The 19,609-nt window shown below is 39.5% G+C and overlaps 1 protein-coding gene across 1 annotated transcript in view; it reads right to left on the bottom strand.

Annotated features, from left to right (window-relative positions):
• The window catches only part of otogl (otogelin-like), a 229,066-nt gene that overhangs the window by 28,971 nt on the left and 180,486 nt on the right, over positions 1-19,609 (bottom strand). Inside the window, exons 43-50 of the mRNA XM_072551603.1 lie at positions 15,644-15,864; positions 14,918-15,056; positions 10,330-10,521; positions 6,350-6,562; positions 3,767-3,871; positions 3,119-3,226; positions 1,864-1,965; positions 33-137 (exon numbers count right to left, since the gene is read on the bottom strand). Of these exons, the coding sequence (XP_072407704.1) occupies positions 33-137; positions 1,864-1,965; positions 3,119-3,226; positions 3,767-3,871; positions 6,350-6,562; positions 10,330-10,521; positions 14,918-15,056; positions 15,644-15,864 (1,185 nt within the window). The remainder of the gene's footprint in view (positions 1-32; positions 138-1,863; positions 1,966-3,118; positions 3,227-3,766; positions 3,872-6,349; positions 6,563-10,329; positions 10,522-14,917; positions 15,057-15,643; positions 15,865-19,609) is intronic.

The following is a 19,609-nucleotide window of genomic DNA, read 5'->3' as shown; positions in this document are numbered from 1 at the left end:
GTGCAATAAGATAAGAAATGATTCATAGTTACCACATTGCCAATCAGGACAGCAGATTCCTGAAACAGGTTTCTTCACTAGTTTAGTTCCATCTGTACAGATCTTGTCAGGAGGACTGCACAAATTTTCATCACAGACTGAAATTAAGGAGAAAATAGGAAAGCACAAAAATTGTTAAAACGCAAAAAATGCAAAGGAAGATTTACCAAGTTATTGTTTAATTTAAATCAGTCAATGCTTTTCTTTGAAAATCTCAGAATAAAATAGGCCAAAGCAAATGACAACTGGAGTCAAGAACACAAAAAATAATTTGTGATAATAATTGCAATGGCACTGTACACTCGAAGTATACAAAAATTTCAGAAGTAATTTCTTACAGTAATTATCCTCTCATGGAACTACTTAGGAAAGGTTTGAGCAGGGGTAAAAGCCTAGCTATAAAAATAAGAAACCATCAGCGTAAAAGAATAGAGGCATACCTAAAAGGAAATGTAAAGAAAAAGAGAGATCAAGTTCACAAAATGCAGAGGGAGGCTTCAAATTACAGACGCACACACTGAATACTTGCTCACAATTGTCAGGCAAGGTATCTCTTTGTGGCCTTCTTCCATTCTTCCCGTCTTTTATAAAGCTTTGCTTATACAACATGCATCAGACTCCGTGCAGAGAAAGCAGAGTTAATGTTTTGAGTCCAGTGACCCTTCTTCAGAGAGAGGATCTGACTCTCTGAAGAGTTGCTGGAGATATTGTATTTTGATACAACAAACAAGAGTAGGGCTTATACAATTAATCAATCATGTTGCAGAACAAAGGGACTTAGGGTGCAAGTACATAATTGTTTGAAATTTACACCACATATGGACAGGGGATTGAAAAGGCATTTGGGATGCTTGCCTTCATCGCTCAGTCCTTTGGGAGTTGGGAAGTCATGTTGAGGTTGTACAGTATATTGGTGAGCCCACTTCTGGAATACTGTGTCCAGTTCTGCTCACCCAGTTATAGGGAGGATGTTATCAAGCTGGAGAGGGTTCAGAAAAGATGTACCAGGACGTTGCCAGGTATGGAAGGTTTGAGATATAAAGAAAGGCTGGATAGACTGGGACTTCTTACTGGAGCAAGGAGGTTGAGAGGCAACCTGACAGAAGATTATAAAGTAATAAGAGGTATAAGTAGTGTTAATACTAATTGTCTTTTCCCTACAATGGGAAATTTCAAGACTAGGCAGCACATTTTTAAGGAGAGAGATTTAAAAAAGACATAAGGAGCAATTTTTTTTTTACAGAGATGTTCGCGTGCGAAATGAACTTCATGAGGAAGTGGTGGATATGGGTAAATTTAATGTTTAAAAGACATTTGGATAAATACATGAACACATATAAGTACAGGAAAAGTTTAGGGGGACATGGACTAGGAGCAGGCAGGTGGAACTAGTCTAGTTTGGGATAATGTTAAACTGAAGGGTCTGTTTCCATGCTGTGTGGCTCCATGACTATGATGTGAAACATTAATTCTGCTTTTTGTCCACAGATGCTGCCAGAACTACTGAGTTTCTCCAACAAGTTTTGATTTTGTTTCAGATTTCCAGCATCCAGTTTTTTTGTTTTATGCACTCAACTCCCTTCTTTTATCATAACCTGAGGCACCGTTACACATGCACCTTTCTCCTAATGCTCTTTTTTTAATGAACATGCTTAAAACTTACTCAAGAAATAGGATAAGCAGAAGATGGATAACTATTTGCTTCCACTGTAACAAATGCTTTAACTTTTGATTAACATCACTTCTATTTCAAAATACTCATGTAACTTTAAATGACTTGCTAAGCAAATAGATTATAAATGAGAAAGTTCTTCTTGCACTTACTACAATGGTATGATGGACAGCAGCGATCAGTGGTGTTAAGGTCTACTGCAAGAACATCTCCCTCATTGCATATAGGAATTGGGTCAATACACGACTCACACACTGAAATGGAAAGCAGTGTTTGATATTTATCGTGGGTTTAATCCACATTAATTACATTATACAATATTTATCTGCTACTTTTTTAAAAAATCATGATACAATATCAACTAATACAGCCAATGAGTTTCACACAGAAGCCACAATTCTTAAAAATAGCATTGTCCCTAACCTTGCTGAATAAACCAAATGTATTTAATAAAAGTATTTATTCTTCAAGGCTAGAATAGGCACTTAATTACTTAATATTTTCTCCCACTTTGACTCAACATATTCTGAAGTTCAATAATTGTATATATTGAAAATATTTAAGGTTAGTTGTCAGATTTTTGATGTTACAGTGGAAAAATGTAAGCCATTTAATCCTATGTAGAAGCCCAGTGGTGTCATGTCTCCAGTGTTAATAATTTTGTTACACCTTTAGTTCTATCGCATGTTGTGAGTTTAAAATGGATTGTAATTAACCGATGTCAATTGAGAATAGGTCAAAAACATTATGCGATCCCTGTACTGTGTCTATGCAGGTCCCATTAGGGAATGTAATGTAAGTCCAATGATATTTGTTGTCTTTCAAATAGGACACTAGCACACTTAAGCACCTCCCTTCAGGCCAAATCTTCTGAGGAGTGGTAATCAGAGGCTGATTGTGTCTCTGACTTCTTTTCACTTGCACAATCTTGGAGATGCACAGTTACAGGTCTGAATTTCTGCTGCAGGCCTCTTCAGAAGCTTGGAATGTGCTTAATCTCCGGGCCTTCCAATACAGTGAAGGATCAAAGCCCGAGGCCAAACAGCAACTGTTGTAATCTTGGAATTAAAGATCCAAAGTCTCAGTGTTTAAAACATAAGGTAACTGGACTGGGGATGGTAAGAGTATTAAATGATAGGTAGGTGAGCAAAGAGGTAAGGTGATAATTGGGTAAGGATTAAGGTAGGAGATAAGCATTGAAGGGGATAGTGCAGGTCTGGGGGAGTTGTGCATAGGCATAGGTGCTCAGATTGGGAAGGTCAGCTCTAGATAATCAGGTAAGGCTCAGCTGATTCACATGGCAAGCTTTAGTTCATATGTTGGTCTGCCAATGGCAATTGATTGTTTTGCTTTGGAAATGAGTTAAAATGTGAAATGAAAGCCCAAGTTTGAACTAAGTTTTCTTACCACACTGAAAGGAAAAGCAGCAAGAATCATCTTTTCGTACTTCAACAAGAAATTGGTCCTCTCTACACACTGGTGGTGAACTAGTTGGACAAGCCAGAGGATCGCATTCTGTAAGCAAACATAAGCAAAATCAAAAAGTCTATATTTTATTGAACGTTCCACTTACAAACTCAACAAGAATAATGAATACTTTACACATTACTCCCTGTAGGATTATATTTAAATAAGAAGAAGATTAAGAACATACAGAAATCAATGAAATCATTAAATAAAGTCAAGTTTGAATCATACAACTATACCAGTTAGTGTCTTCTGCTTCCATCAATTAATTCACTCTATATATCACGCCATTTTTAATATTTGCCAACATATTGGAAATAAGTTAAGAAAAATGTCTGCTTGCATTTACACAGGTTATTTTTGGAACGTTTACAACCAGGTATTTAAACTCTGCACCAAGGTGTGCTTCCTGCTACATGTCACTGGTGACTGTGGATCAGCCAACTGTTGTATGCCTAGATTATTTTTCATTTTGTCAAATTTAATGAGATCCTGATCCTTAACCATTAGCATTGCATTATCACTGAAAGTGGAAATTACCCCCACCCATCTCCAAAATTGTCAGTCTCATATTTTCTGCAAACTTACCACATCGGTATTCAGGACAACAAGAAATGGCACTGTAGCCTATCACCAATTTATCTCCATTTTCACATGTCAGAACATCAGTTCCACAAATGGTCAAATTGCACTCTGCAGAAAATACACACAGTTCAATAGTTTTTATTTCTGTCTTTTCCAGAATCATTATGTGTGCTAATGAATAGTATACTTTACTATACAGCAAGTTCAAAGTTATATTTTAATTTAATTCATTTGCCCTGAATTTCTGTCTATGGCAAGGCATGACAAAAATTTTGCAAATCTTTTGAAGGGAGTAGAAATGCAGAAGTCAGCATAACTTTCCACTGCATTGGATTCACTGGATGGAATTATTAGAATACTTGTAACAGGAGCCTAATCCTGGAGCAATACAACAGCAGTACCCATTCTATGAAAGAAGCAGAACTCAGTGAAGCTCTGGCCAGAGTGTCTGAGACCCATATCAGACTGAAGAAAGTTACGAGCAAAATTATCACTTTTGCTAGTACCCCTTCCCACACTCACCCATTACCTCATGGAATAGGAGCCAAATTAATTAAAGTTCCAGGCAGAAGTGGGTACTGCAGATGCTGGAGATTAGAGTCAAGATTAGAGTCAAGTTCAAGAATCTTAATTAAAGTTCCAGTCCATCAGCTGACCCACAATAGAAACTGCAAAACTGAAAGGCAGACTGAATGAGAAAGTACCTTAAATAAAGTTTTGATTACCTTCAAAGAAATAGAAACCCTACTGATAAGGAAATCAGTTCAAACAATAATCGCCAACTAGAATCAGGTCCCAATATGCCCCTTAGCTTGATACCAATCTTTATGGATTACTTTGTATTTAATGGTCTGATTGAAATTTCACATTGTCTAAACTTATAAAATTCTATGCAATACAGAATTACTCTCCTAAAGTACTTCATTCTGGCAAATGACAATTTGTCTCTAATCATTTTAAGTATTTCTTTAATTTTTTTTCTTTTTAGAATTCATCAGTGTTGTTTGACTTAATGTTTATGCCAACATAGAATGTGGCAAAAGTAGTGAGAGAACAGAAGCAGCAAGACCAAATGGAGAGTGATCATTCTGAGGCAGCTAGGATAACCAGGAAATAAATGACTTTGGAATACAAAATATGAGCAAATGAGAAGATATAGACCAAGACAAAAAGCCAAAAAAAGGCACACTGAGAAAGAGAAAAGAATGAAGTATGGCCCAAATCATTGGAGACCAGGCATACCCACCAGATGCCCTCCAGGACCTCTCTGAAGTCTTGAATATGAGGTAATCATGCAGGAAATTTGAACTTCCAATAGACAATTACTCAGTAATTGGAACTCGCAAGAAACTCTACACTGTGAGTTTAAGTCGAAGACTTTGGAGGGCTCCCACTTACTTACCAGACAAGTAGACATTTAACACTGCTGTAACTCTAATTATCACTGAAAGTGGAAATTACCCCCACCCATCTCCAAAATTGTCAGTCTGATATTTTCTGCAAACTTACCACATCGGTATTCAGGACAACAAGAAATGGCACTGTAGCCTATCACCAATTTATCTCCATTATCTCCATATACCTGACCATCATCCAAATCTTGCTACTGACTGATAGCCAAATCCCTCCTCCCTAATATTTGAGCCCCTCTTCTCTGACTAGTACCAGCCTCCCACCGACGTGATGTGTTCCAAACACCTGATCTACCCTACCCTCTAAACCATTGACCTGTATACCCTCACTCACCTCCCAAAGCTCACCTTCACCTAGACCTTCCTGACACCATCCTCCCTCATTTACTTTCCTGTCGCCCACTTATCTTACATAGTTACCTTTGTTCCTTGACAAAGTGCCTTTGGACCTTTAAACCCTGAGCTCGGCTATTGTTGCTAATTGAAGGGAACATGGCTTTGCCTCCAGTGTTGATCCTTTGTTGTGGTGGATGGTTCCCAGATCAGGTATGCTCCAGGTTTCACAAAAATTTGAATTGGACCTCTAAATAAAAAAGTGCAGATTGGCAATGTGATTGCTACTCCCTGGGAAGATAAATGGAGCTAATAGTGCTGCTTCACTTCTCATTACCGAATGCAGTAATTATGCTTGATTGTGGGGGTTGGGCACACATGGATGTCAAGGGTCTGTCAGTATCTATTGAGGGTGGGGCTGGAGTCAGGCATTCAGTAGATGTCAAAGCCAGTGATTGGGGGTCAAATGGTGAGTTGGTGAATGGCTTCAGTTTTATCGCTAGGCAAGAGGCAGAGCTTTAACCCATCCTGGGTAACTATCCAGTTAAGTGAGTTACAACCATAGGTCTTGGACTCTAACTAAGAGTTGGAGACTTTGTGGGCTGCAGATCCTGCCTAATTGTTGACTGGGAGTTTTAATTTCCTGGGTAATTGCCACATCATCCGTGTGTTGGGAGCTCCTAGGGATCCCATAGCTGTATTTGTCTGAGTACACCTGGTCTCCTGGAGTTTGAGAGATGTGGGTCATTTTTGCCTTTTTTGAAAAGAAAATGCAAAAGGATTCACACTTCCATTGCTCTAAACAGAACTATGTCATTTTATTGTAATAATTAACACATACCACAAATTTTCTTTGGACAACAGGCTCCCTCCTCAATGACATCAATAATTATCTCTCCTTCTCTTTCACACATTGGTGATGGTACTTCAACACATTCAGGTTCCACTGCAACAATAGTTCCATTCCCCAAGCACTTGTACATACAGCATCCTTTATGTGATCCATTCCAGGTCTCATCTGCTGCCCGTGGTTGGCCTTCATTATCTGTGCAAGCTGAAAGAAAGTCAGAAATAATAATAATCAATATGACTTAAAGTTTTCTGCTTTACCAAGCTTAGGATTTAAACTTTGAGTGAACTAAATGTGTGCCTTAATTTCTCACTATCAATGAGTTTGCTTCTTTTAGCTATGCCTTTGTGCAGTGGTTTGGCTTCATCTTATTTGGCAGTCCCTCAGAAGTGAGTATAACTAGCTTCACTTTATTTTGATGGGATCAGAAATAAGTACAATGAGCAATCTGTAGACCCTGTCAGATGAGGGGCAGGTAGTGCTTGAATGCTGAGGCAGATGAGTTGTTGTGAGATGTGCGCATTCTTGCCAATGCCGCTCCATGACCATGAAGTCCCTTGATGTGTTCATCTTTTTCATTTAGTCGATCACAAGCCAGGGACTCACATGTGTCGGCAGGGCAGTTTGACCTCTTCAGGAAAGCTTTGAGGACACTGCCGAATGATTCCTTTATCCTGCTGCCACTCTGAGTTCTGAGTAAAGCAGTTGCTTCAGATGCTGAGCAAAGGAACAAGAAACCCTATCTAGCAAAATAGATTTTGGGTGATCAGTGCCTTGTTGATATATGTTGACTGGGAAGAATTCACTGTTGTTGAATCATCTTTCTTGCCACTAGATATGGAGGATCTTACAAATATACCACTGCTGGTTCTTCTCAAGTGGTTATGATTTGGAGATGCCAGTGTTGGACTGGGGTATGCAAAGTAAAAAATCATACAACACCAGGTTATAGTCCAACAGGTTTATTTGGAAGGACTGAAAGATATAAATTCTATGTCCTATGATCTTATACTCCACAACCACCTGGTGAAGGAGCAGAGCTCCGAAATAAACCTGTTGGACTATACCCTGGTGTTGCATGATTTTTAACTCTTGTAGGTTATTCACGTCTCTGAAGCAAATAGGAGTGTGTGGATCATTGCTGCCTGTAAATGGGCTTGAATCAAGAGGCCAAATCATGCATCCTCTCTCTCATGTCTGAAGAAGATCAAGATCAAACAGTAACTTGGAACCTACACATCGGTTAGATGATCACACCAAGTGAAAAGCAAGATATTTGATAGCAAACAGATGTAATATATGTCAATGGGGATGTTGGAGAATATACAGCTCTCAGCATCATTTTATTATTTAATGGGAGAATCTTACTTGTCTGTGTGGGGAAGGGGGGAGCAGGCAATACATTTCAGGGCTCAAAACCCACTTGCTCACTATGGAGATGAACAATACAGATGTAGTGGCAGTCTACAAGAAAGCAGTACTTTTATATTGTCATAGAGCAGAAAGCCAGTGAGTATTGACACAGCTCACAGATGATATCATCTGCGTTTTACACAGCTTTAAGTGCTTGCTGAAAATACTTTGGGACAAAATATACTGGAGATGCTCACCATGTCATATCACCATGTTCAGTGTAAAGGCAAAGCACAACTCATGCCCAAAGTGGAAACATTTTGCAAGTTGATTTCAGCTGAGGGCTCTTGTTGTGCCATGGTAGTGTCTCTGTCTCAGAACCTGGAGGCCCAGGTTCATGTCGTACCTACTCTAGAAGTATTTACTAACATCTCTCAGTGGATTGATTCAAAAATGTCAAAAATAACTTCATTAACTTATTGCATGGCTCTTCCTGAGAGTGAGATATTACATGGAGAATCCATCTCAAAATGCAAAACACCAGATCATTTTAAGGAATACTGAGTCAACATCATCAGTATTGCTTATTGAAGATGGCAAAAGAGGATCTATTTTGAGTGCAGAGTTCAACAAACATCAACATTTTTTGTAATTTCCTCTAAATCCTGCAATAGGCATACTTCAACTTTATGACAACTCTATTGTTTCAGTTTCAGCAATGAACATAATTTCAGTCTGGTACGAAAATTCCACTCTGGACAGGTTCATTTCCTACATAGCCAAATGCCAAAGCCCTTATGGGGTAAACATCTTCAATAGGCTTGATTCAAACTTGTAGACACCACTGGAATGCACATGAATGTGATCAATGATACAGACTATATGCACCCTTATGCTTCCTTATTTATAGGGCCTGGGAAAAGATACTGTCATGCTCCTATTATTGCCATAATAGCTCTGCCAGTTTCACAAAATCTGAGACAATTATCATTTGTAATCTGTGCCTAGGTGACGTGAAAACTGCAACAGCTAGAAGAAGACGGTATCATTGAGCGAAACTAGTGATTACCCAACAAGAAAATGGCAAACTTGGACAATTTGTCGACCAGCAACAATGCAATAATTCCAGACAAGCAATTGCTTTCAAAGACAGCATTATTTTGGCTGTGATGCACTCTGTATAATAGTCTCCCAATACTTGCCACCAGTGGTTAAAATTGAAGAATGAGCCCTTGCATACAGTGCCTATAAAAGAAAGCAGTAAAAAGCCAAAGACATTGATTGTATTTGTTGGAGAAGGAAGGACAATTTCCCTTCAATTTAGAAGTCACAATAATTGTTCTTATCTAAATTTTTAGATGTGCGCTGGTCCAAAACCAGGAAGTGCTTTTCTGTTTTCTTCCCATTAATTTATTCACTTGAATAGTGAATCCTCACTCATAACCAAGGGAAAATGTAATAGGACTGGCATTTGATAATTTCAACATTTAAATGAAATATACATTTAAATGCCAACATAAGGGCATCATACTCTCAGTGCAAGAGCTATTCACAGCCTCCAATACTCTGGATATTAATCAAGCAGGGAACCTTCTACAATCCTGAACTGGCATGATCCCACAGCCTCAGAAAGTTCACAATGTGATGGAGCTATCTTCAGATCTGTCTAGAGAAGCCTCTGTAAATTCTAAAGTGTTTTGGGTTCTATAAATGAACTGAATTAAGAACAAAACTACCTCTGCATTGAAATAAATCTAATAAATAAAACCTAGGGGAATGGAGCCCAACGCAAGTATAACATGCAGCTACAAGTCAATATGACAGAAAGGAATGTTTGATCTCTTCAGGATTGCTTTGAGAGAATGTGCTTAATCCTGCTGAGCGTCTCCTGCCACCAAGTGATATTCTAAGTTAACTGGTTGCTCTAGGAATCTGATAGCATGTCCATCTCAACAGAATTGTTTTGAGTGATTCTCACATCAATGCTTGTCATGTTGGCATGAGACAAGATGGTGCTGTTCAACCATCTTTCTGACCACTGGATTTGAAGAATCTTGTAAAGACAGCCCTGATGTTATTTCTCTGATCCTTTGTAAGGCCTATTGTGGGTTGTTCAAATCTTGAAAGCACATGGATATGCGGCAATCACTCATAGAAATAAACTATGACCTTAAACTTAAGTTTGACATCCTCAAATGTTCTTTTCTTAAATTGGCTGATGGTTGAGCTAGCACACAGGAGACTTTCCTTAGTTTCTTTGTCTATGTTTGCCTTTGTTGAGAGGCAGTTTGCAAGGTATGGGAAAATGGTTCACCTTTGCCAGGATCTCACCATTGGCCTTGTTTGTGCAAATTATATCATCATTTTGCAGAATCCAAGCCACTTACTTCCCATATCTTTATTTTACATTGTCTGTGAAATGTAGTACATGCATGCACAAGGACAAAGATTGGAACACTAATGGTCATTAGTACTACTTTCACTTCTGTATTAAACTCAAAGTAAATAGGAAACATATGCCAATAATTTATTAAATGAACTATCAAATAGCCAGCAAATTGTCGAGTGGAGTTAATGTTAGTTGCACATACTTCTAAACTACTGCAAGATATACTAACCACACTGTTCCTCTGTAACACAGTAGTTAGAGTCTGGTTGATGCAGCAGAGTTCCTCGAGGACAAACACAACTCTCACTAACAAATGAACAGGTTGAGTCGTGCTCCAAATAGAAGTCTTTGTTTTGGCATGTTTTACTTTCGCACGCTGGCACACAAGGTTGGTACTCCATGCCTACGGGGCAGCTAAGTGCTGTATGTAAAATAGCAGAATCATATTACAGAATTATCAAAGTAACACTTCCAAAATCTAGCATATTAAACAACCACCATAAGTGCAGCTCTTCTGCCTGAATATCTTACAGAATGAATCACAAAGAAGCAAGAAGGAACTATGCAGGTCCACTCAGTGGTTTGCATTTAAGATGTGACCCATTAAGGTCATCTCCTCTTCAAAATTGAAAAGTACGTCAAAAGTGTTTCTTATGATCACACCTGAAGTTATTATTGGCCATGTCAGATGGCAGACTAAAATCTGGCTCAATAGATCACATTTTTGTTGCTTTCAATTACTATGGTGTCCTTCACTAAAGCACAAGCATTCAGTGTTGCTGATTTTGTTTTAACAATAAAACAGAAGTGAATCATGAAATAGAATAAAGCAAGTTATTTACAAATAACATAATTTAAAAGTTTTCATAATATGCAGTGAAATAAAATCTGATCTATCAACACTTTATAGTACTCAAACACCAAAGTTTTGATTTAACTGCTTCTTTCAATTCCTAGTCTTGAGATTTTCACAGATTCAGAATCACAGAATCCTTACAGTTTGGAAACAGGCCATTTGGCCCAATAAGTCCACACTGACCATCCGAAGAGCATCCCACCTAGACCAATTTTCCTACCCTTTCTCTCTCACCCTACATTTAGTGGGCGGCACGGTGGCACAGTGGTTAGCACTGCTGCCTCACAGCGCCAGAGACCCGGGTTCATTTCCCACCTCAGGCGACTGACTGTGTGGAGTTTGCACGTTCTCCCCGTGTCTGCGTGGGTTTCCTCCGGGTGCTCCAGTTTCCTCCCACAGTCCAAAGATGTGCAGGTCAGGTGAATTGGCCATGCTAAATTGCCCGTAGTGTTAGGTAAGGGGTAGATGTAGATGTAGATGTAGGGGTATGGGTGGGTTACGCTTCGGCGGGGCGGTGTGGACTTGTTGGGCCGAAGGGCCTGTTTCCACACTGTAAGTAATCTAATCTAATCTAGTTTCCCATGGCTAATGCACCTAACCTTTTCATCCCTGAACACTAAGTGCAATTTAGCATCGCCAATCCACCTAACCTGCACAACTTTGGATTGTGGGAGGAAATCTGAGCATCCGGTGGAAACCCATGCAGACACAGGCAGAACATGCAAACTCCACACATACAGTTGCCTGAGGGTGGAATTGAACCCAGGTCCCTGGCTCTGGGAGGCAGCAGTACTAATCACTGAGTCACTGTGCCATTTTCATGGTCTTTTCTTCAATTAGTCACTCAATTGAGTTTAAACCTTCTGGCCATCAAATAATCCATTTAGATTTCTAACCATATTCTTCTGGTTTGGAATGCTCAACTAGAAATTTCACACCAACGTAACCTAAAATGTATCTTAAAAAAAGAACTTCATTACCCATTTAAAAATTTTCTTAACACTATTTCTATGTTACATTAATAGTAGTAACAGATTGACATTAAACATGCAATGAGTTACACAGCAACTCATATTCTACATAGGTTCATGAGCATTTCAGCTTTCAGTGTCCTTCAAATGTGTTCTCAATAAAATGACTGCTATACCATTTTCTTTTCCAGACACATGAGTTAATTTCAAATCATACAATTGGAGAATTAAGCTCCCCCAGAATAATCAGAAATTCTTGCCCTGAAATGTTGTTAAGAAAATCCTTTGTAAACAACATCTTCTTTCATGTTGTTGGTGGTGTATATTTCAAAATGTTATAGAGCCTACTCAAGACTCAATGTCCTCTTATCAACTGCTGAAAATTATTGTTAACAGACAGTCAATTCATTTCAAAAATCACTGACAGTCCATTCAAGCCCCAACTCACAGTAAAATAGCCCAAACACCAATGTTGCTGGCATCAATGGCCAGTCTGGATGCCTTCTCATAATTCAGCAAAACAAAGTCAATAAGGTTGTCTGCATAGTTGTGAAATGTTGACATTCTTGTACCCATTCAAATTTTCTGCCTTTCTTCAATAGGCTTGTTAAAGATTCAAATTGTCCAGTCAAACAGTTTCCACGCTTGGCTGAAAACCTCTCTGATTGTAAATCAATCACAATACAAACAAATTCCTATTTTCACTCCAGGAGTTGCTCCCTCAATTATACTGGTATAAAAGCCATAACTCGAGAAATACTGACAAGTTAATCATTAAACCCTTTCATACACACAGACCAAACTCCACATGCCACTGGTCTAAAATCCAAACTTCTGGGGAAGGTGAGACCTGGACAGGAAGGACAGGTTGTACCTAAACTGGAGGGGCACAAATGTCCTGCATAGGAGATTTGTTCATGTGGTTCTGGAGGGTTTAAACTAGTTTGGCAAGGGGGTGGGAACCAGAGCTACATGTCTGAGTAGGAGGTTGTTGTAGATGGGGCAGTGACAGGATGCAGTGAATCTATTGGAAAGGTTTTTCACATGATGAAACAAAGGGATCAGTTAAAGTGTTTTTGGTTTAACACAAGGAGTGTTAGAAATAAGAGTGATGAACTTAGAGCATGGATCAGTACTTAGGACTATAATGTTGTGGCCATAACAGAGACGTGGGTTTCACAGGGGCAGGAATGGTTATTAGATGTTCCAAGGTTTATAATGTTTAAAAAGAACAGGGAGGGTAGAGAAAGAGTAGTGGGTGCAGCATTGCTAATCAGAGAGTGCATCACAGCTACAGAAATGAAGGTTGTTGAGGATATTTGTCTACTAGTCAGTATGAGTGGATAAATGCAAAGTGATGCATTTTGGAAGGTCAAACTTGAAAGGTGAATACAGGATTAAATACATGATTCTTGATAGTGTGGAGGAACAGAGGGATCTTTATGTTCTAGTGCATACATCCCTCAAAGTTGCCATCCAAGTAAATAGGGTTGTTAAGGAAGTATATGGTGTCTTGGCTTTCATTAACAGGTGGATCGAGTTTAAGAGCTGTGAGGTTTTGCTGCAGCTTTACAAGACCCTGGTGAGACCACACTTGGAACATTGTGTCCAGTTCTGGAAAGATACGGAGGCTTTGGAGAGGGTGTCAAGAAGTTTTACCATGATTCTTCCTGGACTGGAGGGCTTGGCTTAAGAGAGGTTGACTAAGCTCGGGCTTTTCTCTTTGGAGAGAAGGAGGAAGAGAGGTGACCTGATCGAGGTATACAAGGTAATGAGAGGCATGGGTAGAGTCAATAGCCAGAAACTTTTCCCTAGGGCAGGATTGACTGGCACAAGGGGTCATAGTTTTAAGATATTAGGAGGAAGGCATAAAGGAAATGTCAGAGGTACATTCTTTATGCAGAGAGTTGTGAATGCATTGAATGTGTTGCCAGCTGTGGTGGTGGAAGCAGAGTCATTAGGGACTTTTAAGCAACTGCTGGACATGCACATGAGAGGTGCATAGTTTAGATTATTTTTCCTATTCCTATTTAGATTAGGAATAATCCTCGGCACAACTTCATGGGCCTGTTTCTGTGCTGTACTTTTCTACGTTCTATGTTCTATTAACTCTGAGTCTAAGATCCTCAAACACTCAACAGTTGCCGTAAATGTCATTGCATTGGCTTCCACAAGCTCCTACATACTACAGCAACAACAAATCACTTAACTAGCAACCTTTGTTCTATTTAATTAATTTGGATGCTAAATATTTTAAAGATGTATTTCTTATTTCTCTGTAGGTTGCTATAGAGCACAGGGGATTTTGAAAGATTATATGGTCTCCCGAACTCACTCTTCAAAATATTTCTCGCATCCAAAGTATGCTTCACTCCTTGAAATATTTTCCCAACTCTATGAAAATGACTAGGAGATCGCTATCCCAGCAATGGAGCCAACCAAATCACGACTGCAAGATGTGGGGTCACAGTCTGCACTAGCATGCGTCTTATCACACCTTGTCAAAAGGTTTAGTGCCAGAAATGAGACTAGGAACTCTGAATCAGGTTCCACCAAATCCAGCCCTATTCCAGTGTGTGAGCCTAATTTACAGCCAATCTATATCAAATAATCAGGAAAAATTATGTAAAACTGCTAATTTGGTGGCTTTTAAATTATTTTTCTTGCTGCAAAGGATTGTGCTAGTTTGTAAATAAAGGGAGATTTACTTACATATGTTACACTACATATTCACTTTGTCGCTGCAATTAGAGTGAGCCTCAATATAATAAGGCGAGCAGTGAAACAATGTCAAAGAGAGGAAGTAAGCCCACATTAGACTTTTTTTCTTCATTTCCATTCTGTAGTATCAATATAGAATATTGATAGCAAATATTCAACCATGCAAAAACAGATGTGATGGGGCATTTACTATTGGTTCACTATGTTTAGTTTATACTAACTAAATGTTATGTAGTAACCATTAAAAGTCAGCAAGACTAAAAACTTACGACAAAATTCTGGAGTCCTCCAGGGAATGCAAACATTGTATTTATTGCAAGCAGCTGCATATAAAGCCAAAGCATCACACTGATGTGTCACATAGTGGAAATCCCTGATCCACAGTTCACAAAATATTTCTGGAGTAACCTTGAGGTGGACAGACATTTGTGAAAAACGATAACAAAAAAAAGGATCCTTTAATTCATCATCCATTGATCTGGTTAAAAAAAACCATATACCTCCAAATATTTTTATTTGAATAACTAATATTATATACCCCAAATATTACATCATAATTAGAGTATTCATAATGATTTTACTAGGGTTCTGATTACTTCAGAAGTACTTCAACTTAAAAATGAACCATCCTCAAAAGAAAGTAACCATACAATTTTTTTCTGACTCAAAGTTTATATTGTGAAATGTAGAAATATATACAAATGATTCATGAATGCTTGATCCTCCCACTATTTGTAAATTAGTCTACTCTTAGAGCCCTTTGAATTGATCATCCTGCAAGGTGATTGAAAAGGGTATTCCAAATAAATTTAATCACGTTGAATTGTCAGCATTTTATTATTTGCAGTATTCTTAAAAGTTGACATTGGTGAATTGCACTGTGACATTGAAAGAACAATTTATTAATGTTTCATCAACTGCACTCAAATAATTCAAATAATTCATAACTTCAAATGTGCTGTGTAATTTGCAAAAAGAAATAAATCTTTACTTACATGTTGATGGCACAGGGTCCAAGGATTCTGATTCAACATATCAAAGCAAGCAGTACAGTTACCAGTGGTGCAGTTTTGTTTTCGACATCTGAAACAGTTAGTTTCCAGTCCAGATGTTTCAACCATCCAACTTTCAAGGAAAAGGCCTACATTTTCCACTTCTGTGACAATAGTCCCATTTGGTAGCTTGAGATCATCAGCAGGATTGCCATTACAACAGCCTAAAGTGACCAGAGTTTGATTGACCAGAAACATTGGAGGTAACATACATTAATGATGCTGAAATTATATTATTAGCATATATAATAATAGAGTAGAATATAATCCCTACAATGTGGAAATAAGCCATTCTGTCAAGCAAGTCTACACTGACTGTTTGAAGAATATTCCTCCCAGACCCATCCAGCCTACTCTAACCCTGTATTTCCCATGGCTAACCTACACATCCCTGAACATTATGGGCAATTTAGCATGGCCAACCCATCTAACTTACACATCATTGGATTGTGGAGGAAACCAGAGCACGCAACAGAAACCCACACCTACACAGGAAGAATGTGTAAACTCCACACAGACAGCCATCTGAGGTGGATTCAAACTCAATCGCTGGTGCTGTGAGGTAGCAGTGCTAACCACTGAGCCACCACACTGCTGGTATTTTGGTTAGTTGTCTGAAAAGGGCATACGGACTTCTGTATATTGCTTGTTGAAAACAACGTTTGTTTCAATGAATGAATTTATACAGCATTACATAAAAAAAGTATAAATTGACTCCAGCAAATATGCAATTATGGAATCACACATGTATTCCATGCAAGACAAATCATTAACCAAACCCAAATAAGATACTAAAATTGCGGGAATTGTGATTGTTGTACCACAGTTATACCCTAGAAGATCCCAGGTTACGTTTCTTGGCCTCTGTTGGGTAACTGAACAAAGCCAATGCAGCTGGCATGGATCCTATATTTGTTCAACAATGGCTCAGGAAGGACAAAAATACACCAAGGCTCACTTTTCCAGCAGAATTCAATGACATCTGCTGGAAGATGTACATGCTGATCAAAGACAGCATTATTTTGGCTGTGATGTACTCTGTATAATAGTCTCCCAATACTTGCCACCAGTGGTTAAAATTGAAGAATGAACCCTTGCATACAGTGCCTATGAAGGAAAGCAGTAAAAAGCCAAAGACATTGATTGTATTTGTTGGGGAAGGGAGGACATTTTCCCTTCAATTTAGAAGTCACAATAATTGTTCTTATCTAACTTTTTAGATGTGTGCTGGTCCAAAACCAGGAAGTGCTTTTCTGTTTTCTTCTCATTAATTTATTCATTTGAACAGTGAATCCTCACTCATAACCAAGGGAAAATGTAATAGGACTGACATTTGATAATTTCAACATTTAAATGAAATATACATTTAAATGCCAACGTAAGGGCATCATACTCTCAGTGCAAGAGCTATTCACAGCCTCCAATACTCTGGATATTAATCAAGCAGGCAACCTTTAATCATGACTACATTTTTAAAATGGAGAAAATGAGGACTGCAGACGCTGGAGGTCAGAGTTCAGAGTGTGGTCCTGAAAAAGCACAGCAGGTCAGGCAGCATCCGAGGAGCAGGAGAATCATGTTTCGGGCAAAAGCCCTTCATCAGGAATGAGGCTGTGAGCCGAGGGGTGGTGAGATAAATAGAAGGGGTGGGGCTGGAGGGAAGGTAGCTGAGAGTGCAATAGACGGAAGTGGGGGTAATGGTGATAGATCAGAAAGGCAGGTGGAGCAGATAGGTGGGAAGGAAGATGGACAGGTAGGACAGGTCATGAGGGTGGTGCCAAGTTGGAAGGTGGGAACTGGGATAAGGCGGGGGTGGGGGAGGGAAAATGAGGAAACTGGTGAGATCCACCGTGATGCCATGTGGTTGGACTGTCCCAAGGCAGAAGATGAAGCATTCTTCTTCCGGGCATCGGGTGCTTAGGGAGTGGCGATGGAGGAGGCCCAGGATCTACATGTCCATGGCAGAGTGGGAGGGGGAGTTGAAGTATTCAGCCATGGGGCAGTGGGGTTGGTTGGTACGGTGTCCTGGAGATGTTCTCTGAAGCACTCTGCAAGTAGGTATCCTGTCTCCCCAATGCAGAGGAGACCCCATCCTCTACATTGGATACAGTAAATGACATGTGTGGAAGTGCAGGTATAACTCTGATGTGGAAGGCTCCTTTTGGGTCTTGAATAGAGGTGGAGTGGGCATAGGTTTTGCAATTCTTGTGGTGGCATGCGAAGGAGCCAGGAGCGGAGGGTGGGTTGGTGGGGGGGGTGGGGGCATGGTAGGGAATGGTCTTTACAGAAAGCGGGATGGGGTGGGGAGGGAAACATATCTGTTGTAGTGGGGTCCATTTGTATGTGGCAGAAATGGCAGAGGATGATGCAATGTATCCAGAAGTTTGTGGGGTGGAGGGTGAGGACCAGGGGAAGTTCTGTCCTTGTTGCAGTTGGAGGAGAGGGGTTTGAGGGCAGAGATGCCGGAAGTGGATGAGACGCGCTGGAGGGCATCATCAACCATGTGGGAGGGGAAATTGTGGCCTTTGAAGAAGGGCGGCATCTGGTATCTTCTCTGTTTACTTGCACGGTGCTTTAGAGAACATCTCTGGGCCACCCACACCAAACAACCCCACCGTCCCGTGGCTGAACACTTTAACTCCCCCTCTACCCTGCCAAGGACATGCAGCTCCTGGGCCTCCTCCATCGCCACTCCCTAATCACCTGACACCTGGAGGAAGAACACCTCATCTTCCATCTCAGGACTCTCCAATCACACGGCATCAATGTGGATTTCACCAGTTTCCTCATTTCTCCTCCCCCCCACCTTATCTCAGTTCCAAACTTCCAACTCGGCACCGCCCATGATGACCTGTCCTACTTGTCCACCTTCCTTCCCACCTCTCCACTCCACCCTCCTCTCTGACCTATCACCTTTACCCCCACCTCCATCTACCTATTGCACTCCCAGCTACTTTCTCCCCCGTTCCACCCACCTCCCATTTATCTCTCCACCCCCTAGGCTCACAGTCTCATTCCTGATGAAGGGCTTTTGCCCAAAACATTGATTCTCCTGTTCCTCGGATGCTGCCTGACCTGCTGTATTTTTCCAGCACCACACTCTTGACTATATTTTTAAAATGCAATATTAGTTTAAATCAAGAAGTTTCACATCTATTAATTAAAGTATATGTTTTCTATGGGAATGAATTTCAATTTAAATTCTTTATCTACAAGTATTGTGATCCCTTAAAGCACTACATTAATGATGTTCTAATTGTAAATGTGCAATGGAAACACGAGAATGAGAGTAGACCATTTATTCCATCGAGCCTGTTTCAACATTTAAATGACATCAGGGCTGATCCACAATCTAAATTCTTAAAGAAATGCTAACAATCGTAAACATCCTAAAAGTGACAGAATAATATTTCCTTGTCAGACTGTTGGTTCCAGTTTAACAGGAGGAAATAAAGTGTCACAGAATAAATTGTCCATTGTGACATCCTGACAAACATCAACATTACTATCTTGTCTTGCCATTATCAACACATTGGACTTTTGTAATGCACTTTTCTGTATCCTTAAATATTTCAGCATCAACACTATATTACACACATATTACGTACATACATGGCATAAGAAATTAAATCCTTTTTTATTTGTAGATATAATACATATATGTTCAAAAACGCTTGTAAGAACAAGTCCAGCAATTACAGACCGGTTAGTTTCAATTCAGTCATGGGTATGCTTCGAGAAACAATTATTTTGGATGGAATTAGTGGTCGCATGGAAACAAAATGTGTTGATTAAGAAGAGCATGATTTTCTAAAGGGAAAATAGAATTTGAATAACTCACTGGAGTTTTTTGAAGAAGTAACAGAAATGTTTCATGAAAATAATGTGGCTGAGGTGATGTGCATAAAC

This window comes from Chiloscyllium punctatum, chromosome 32, assembly GCF_047496795.1.
Source record: "Chiloscyllium punctatum isolate Juve2018m chromosome 32, sChiPun1.3, whole genome shotgun sequence".
Taxonomy (NCBI): Eukaryota; Metazoa; Chordata; class Chondrichthyes; order Orectolobiformes; family Hemiscylliidae; genus Chiloscyllium; species Chiloscyllium punctatum.
This window is presented reverse-complemented; position numbering and strand designations above follow the sequence as displayed.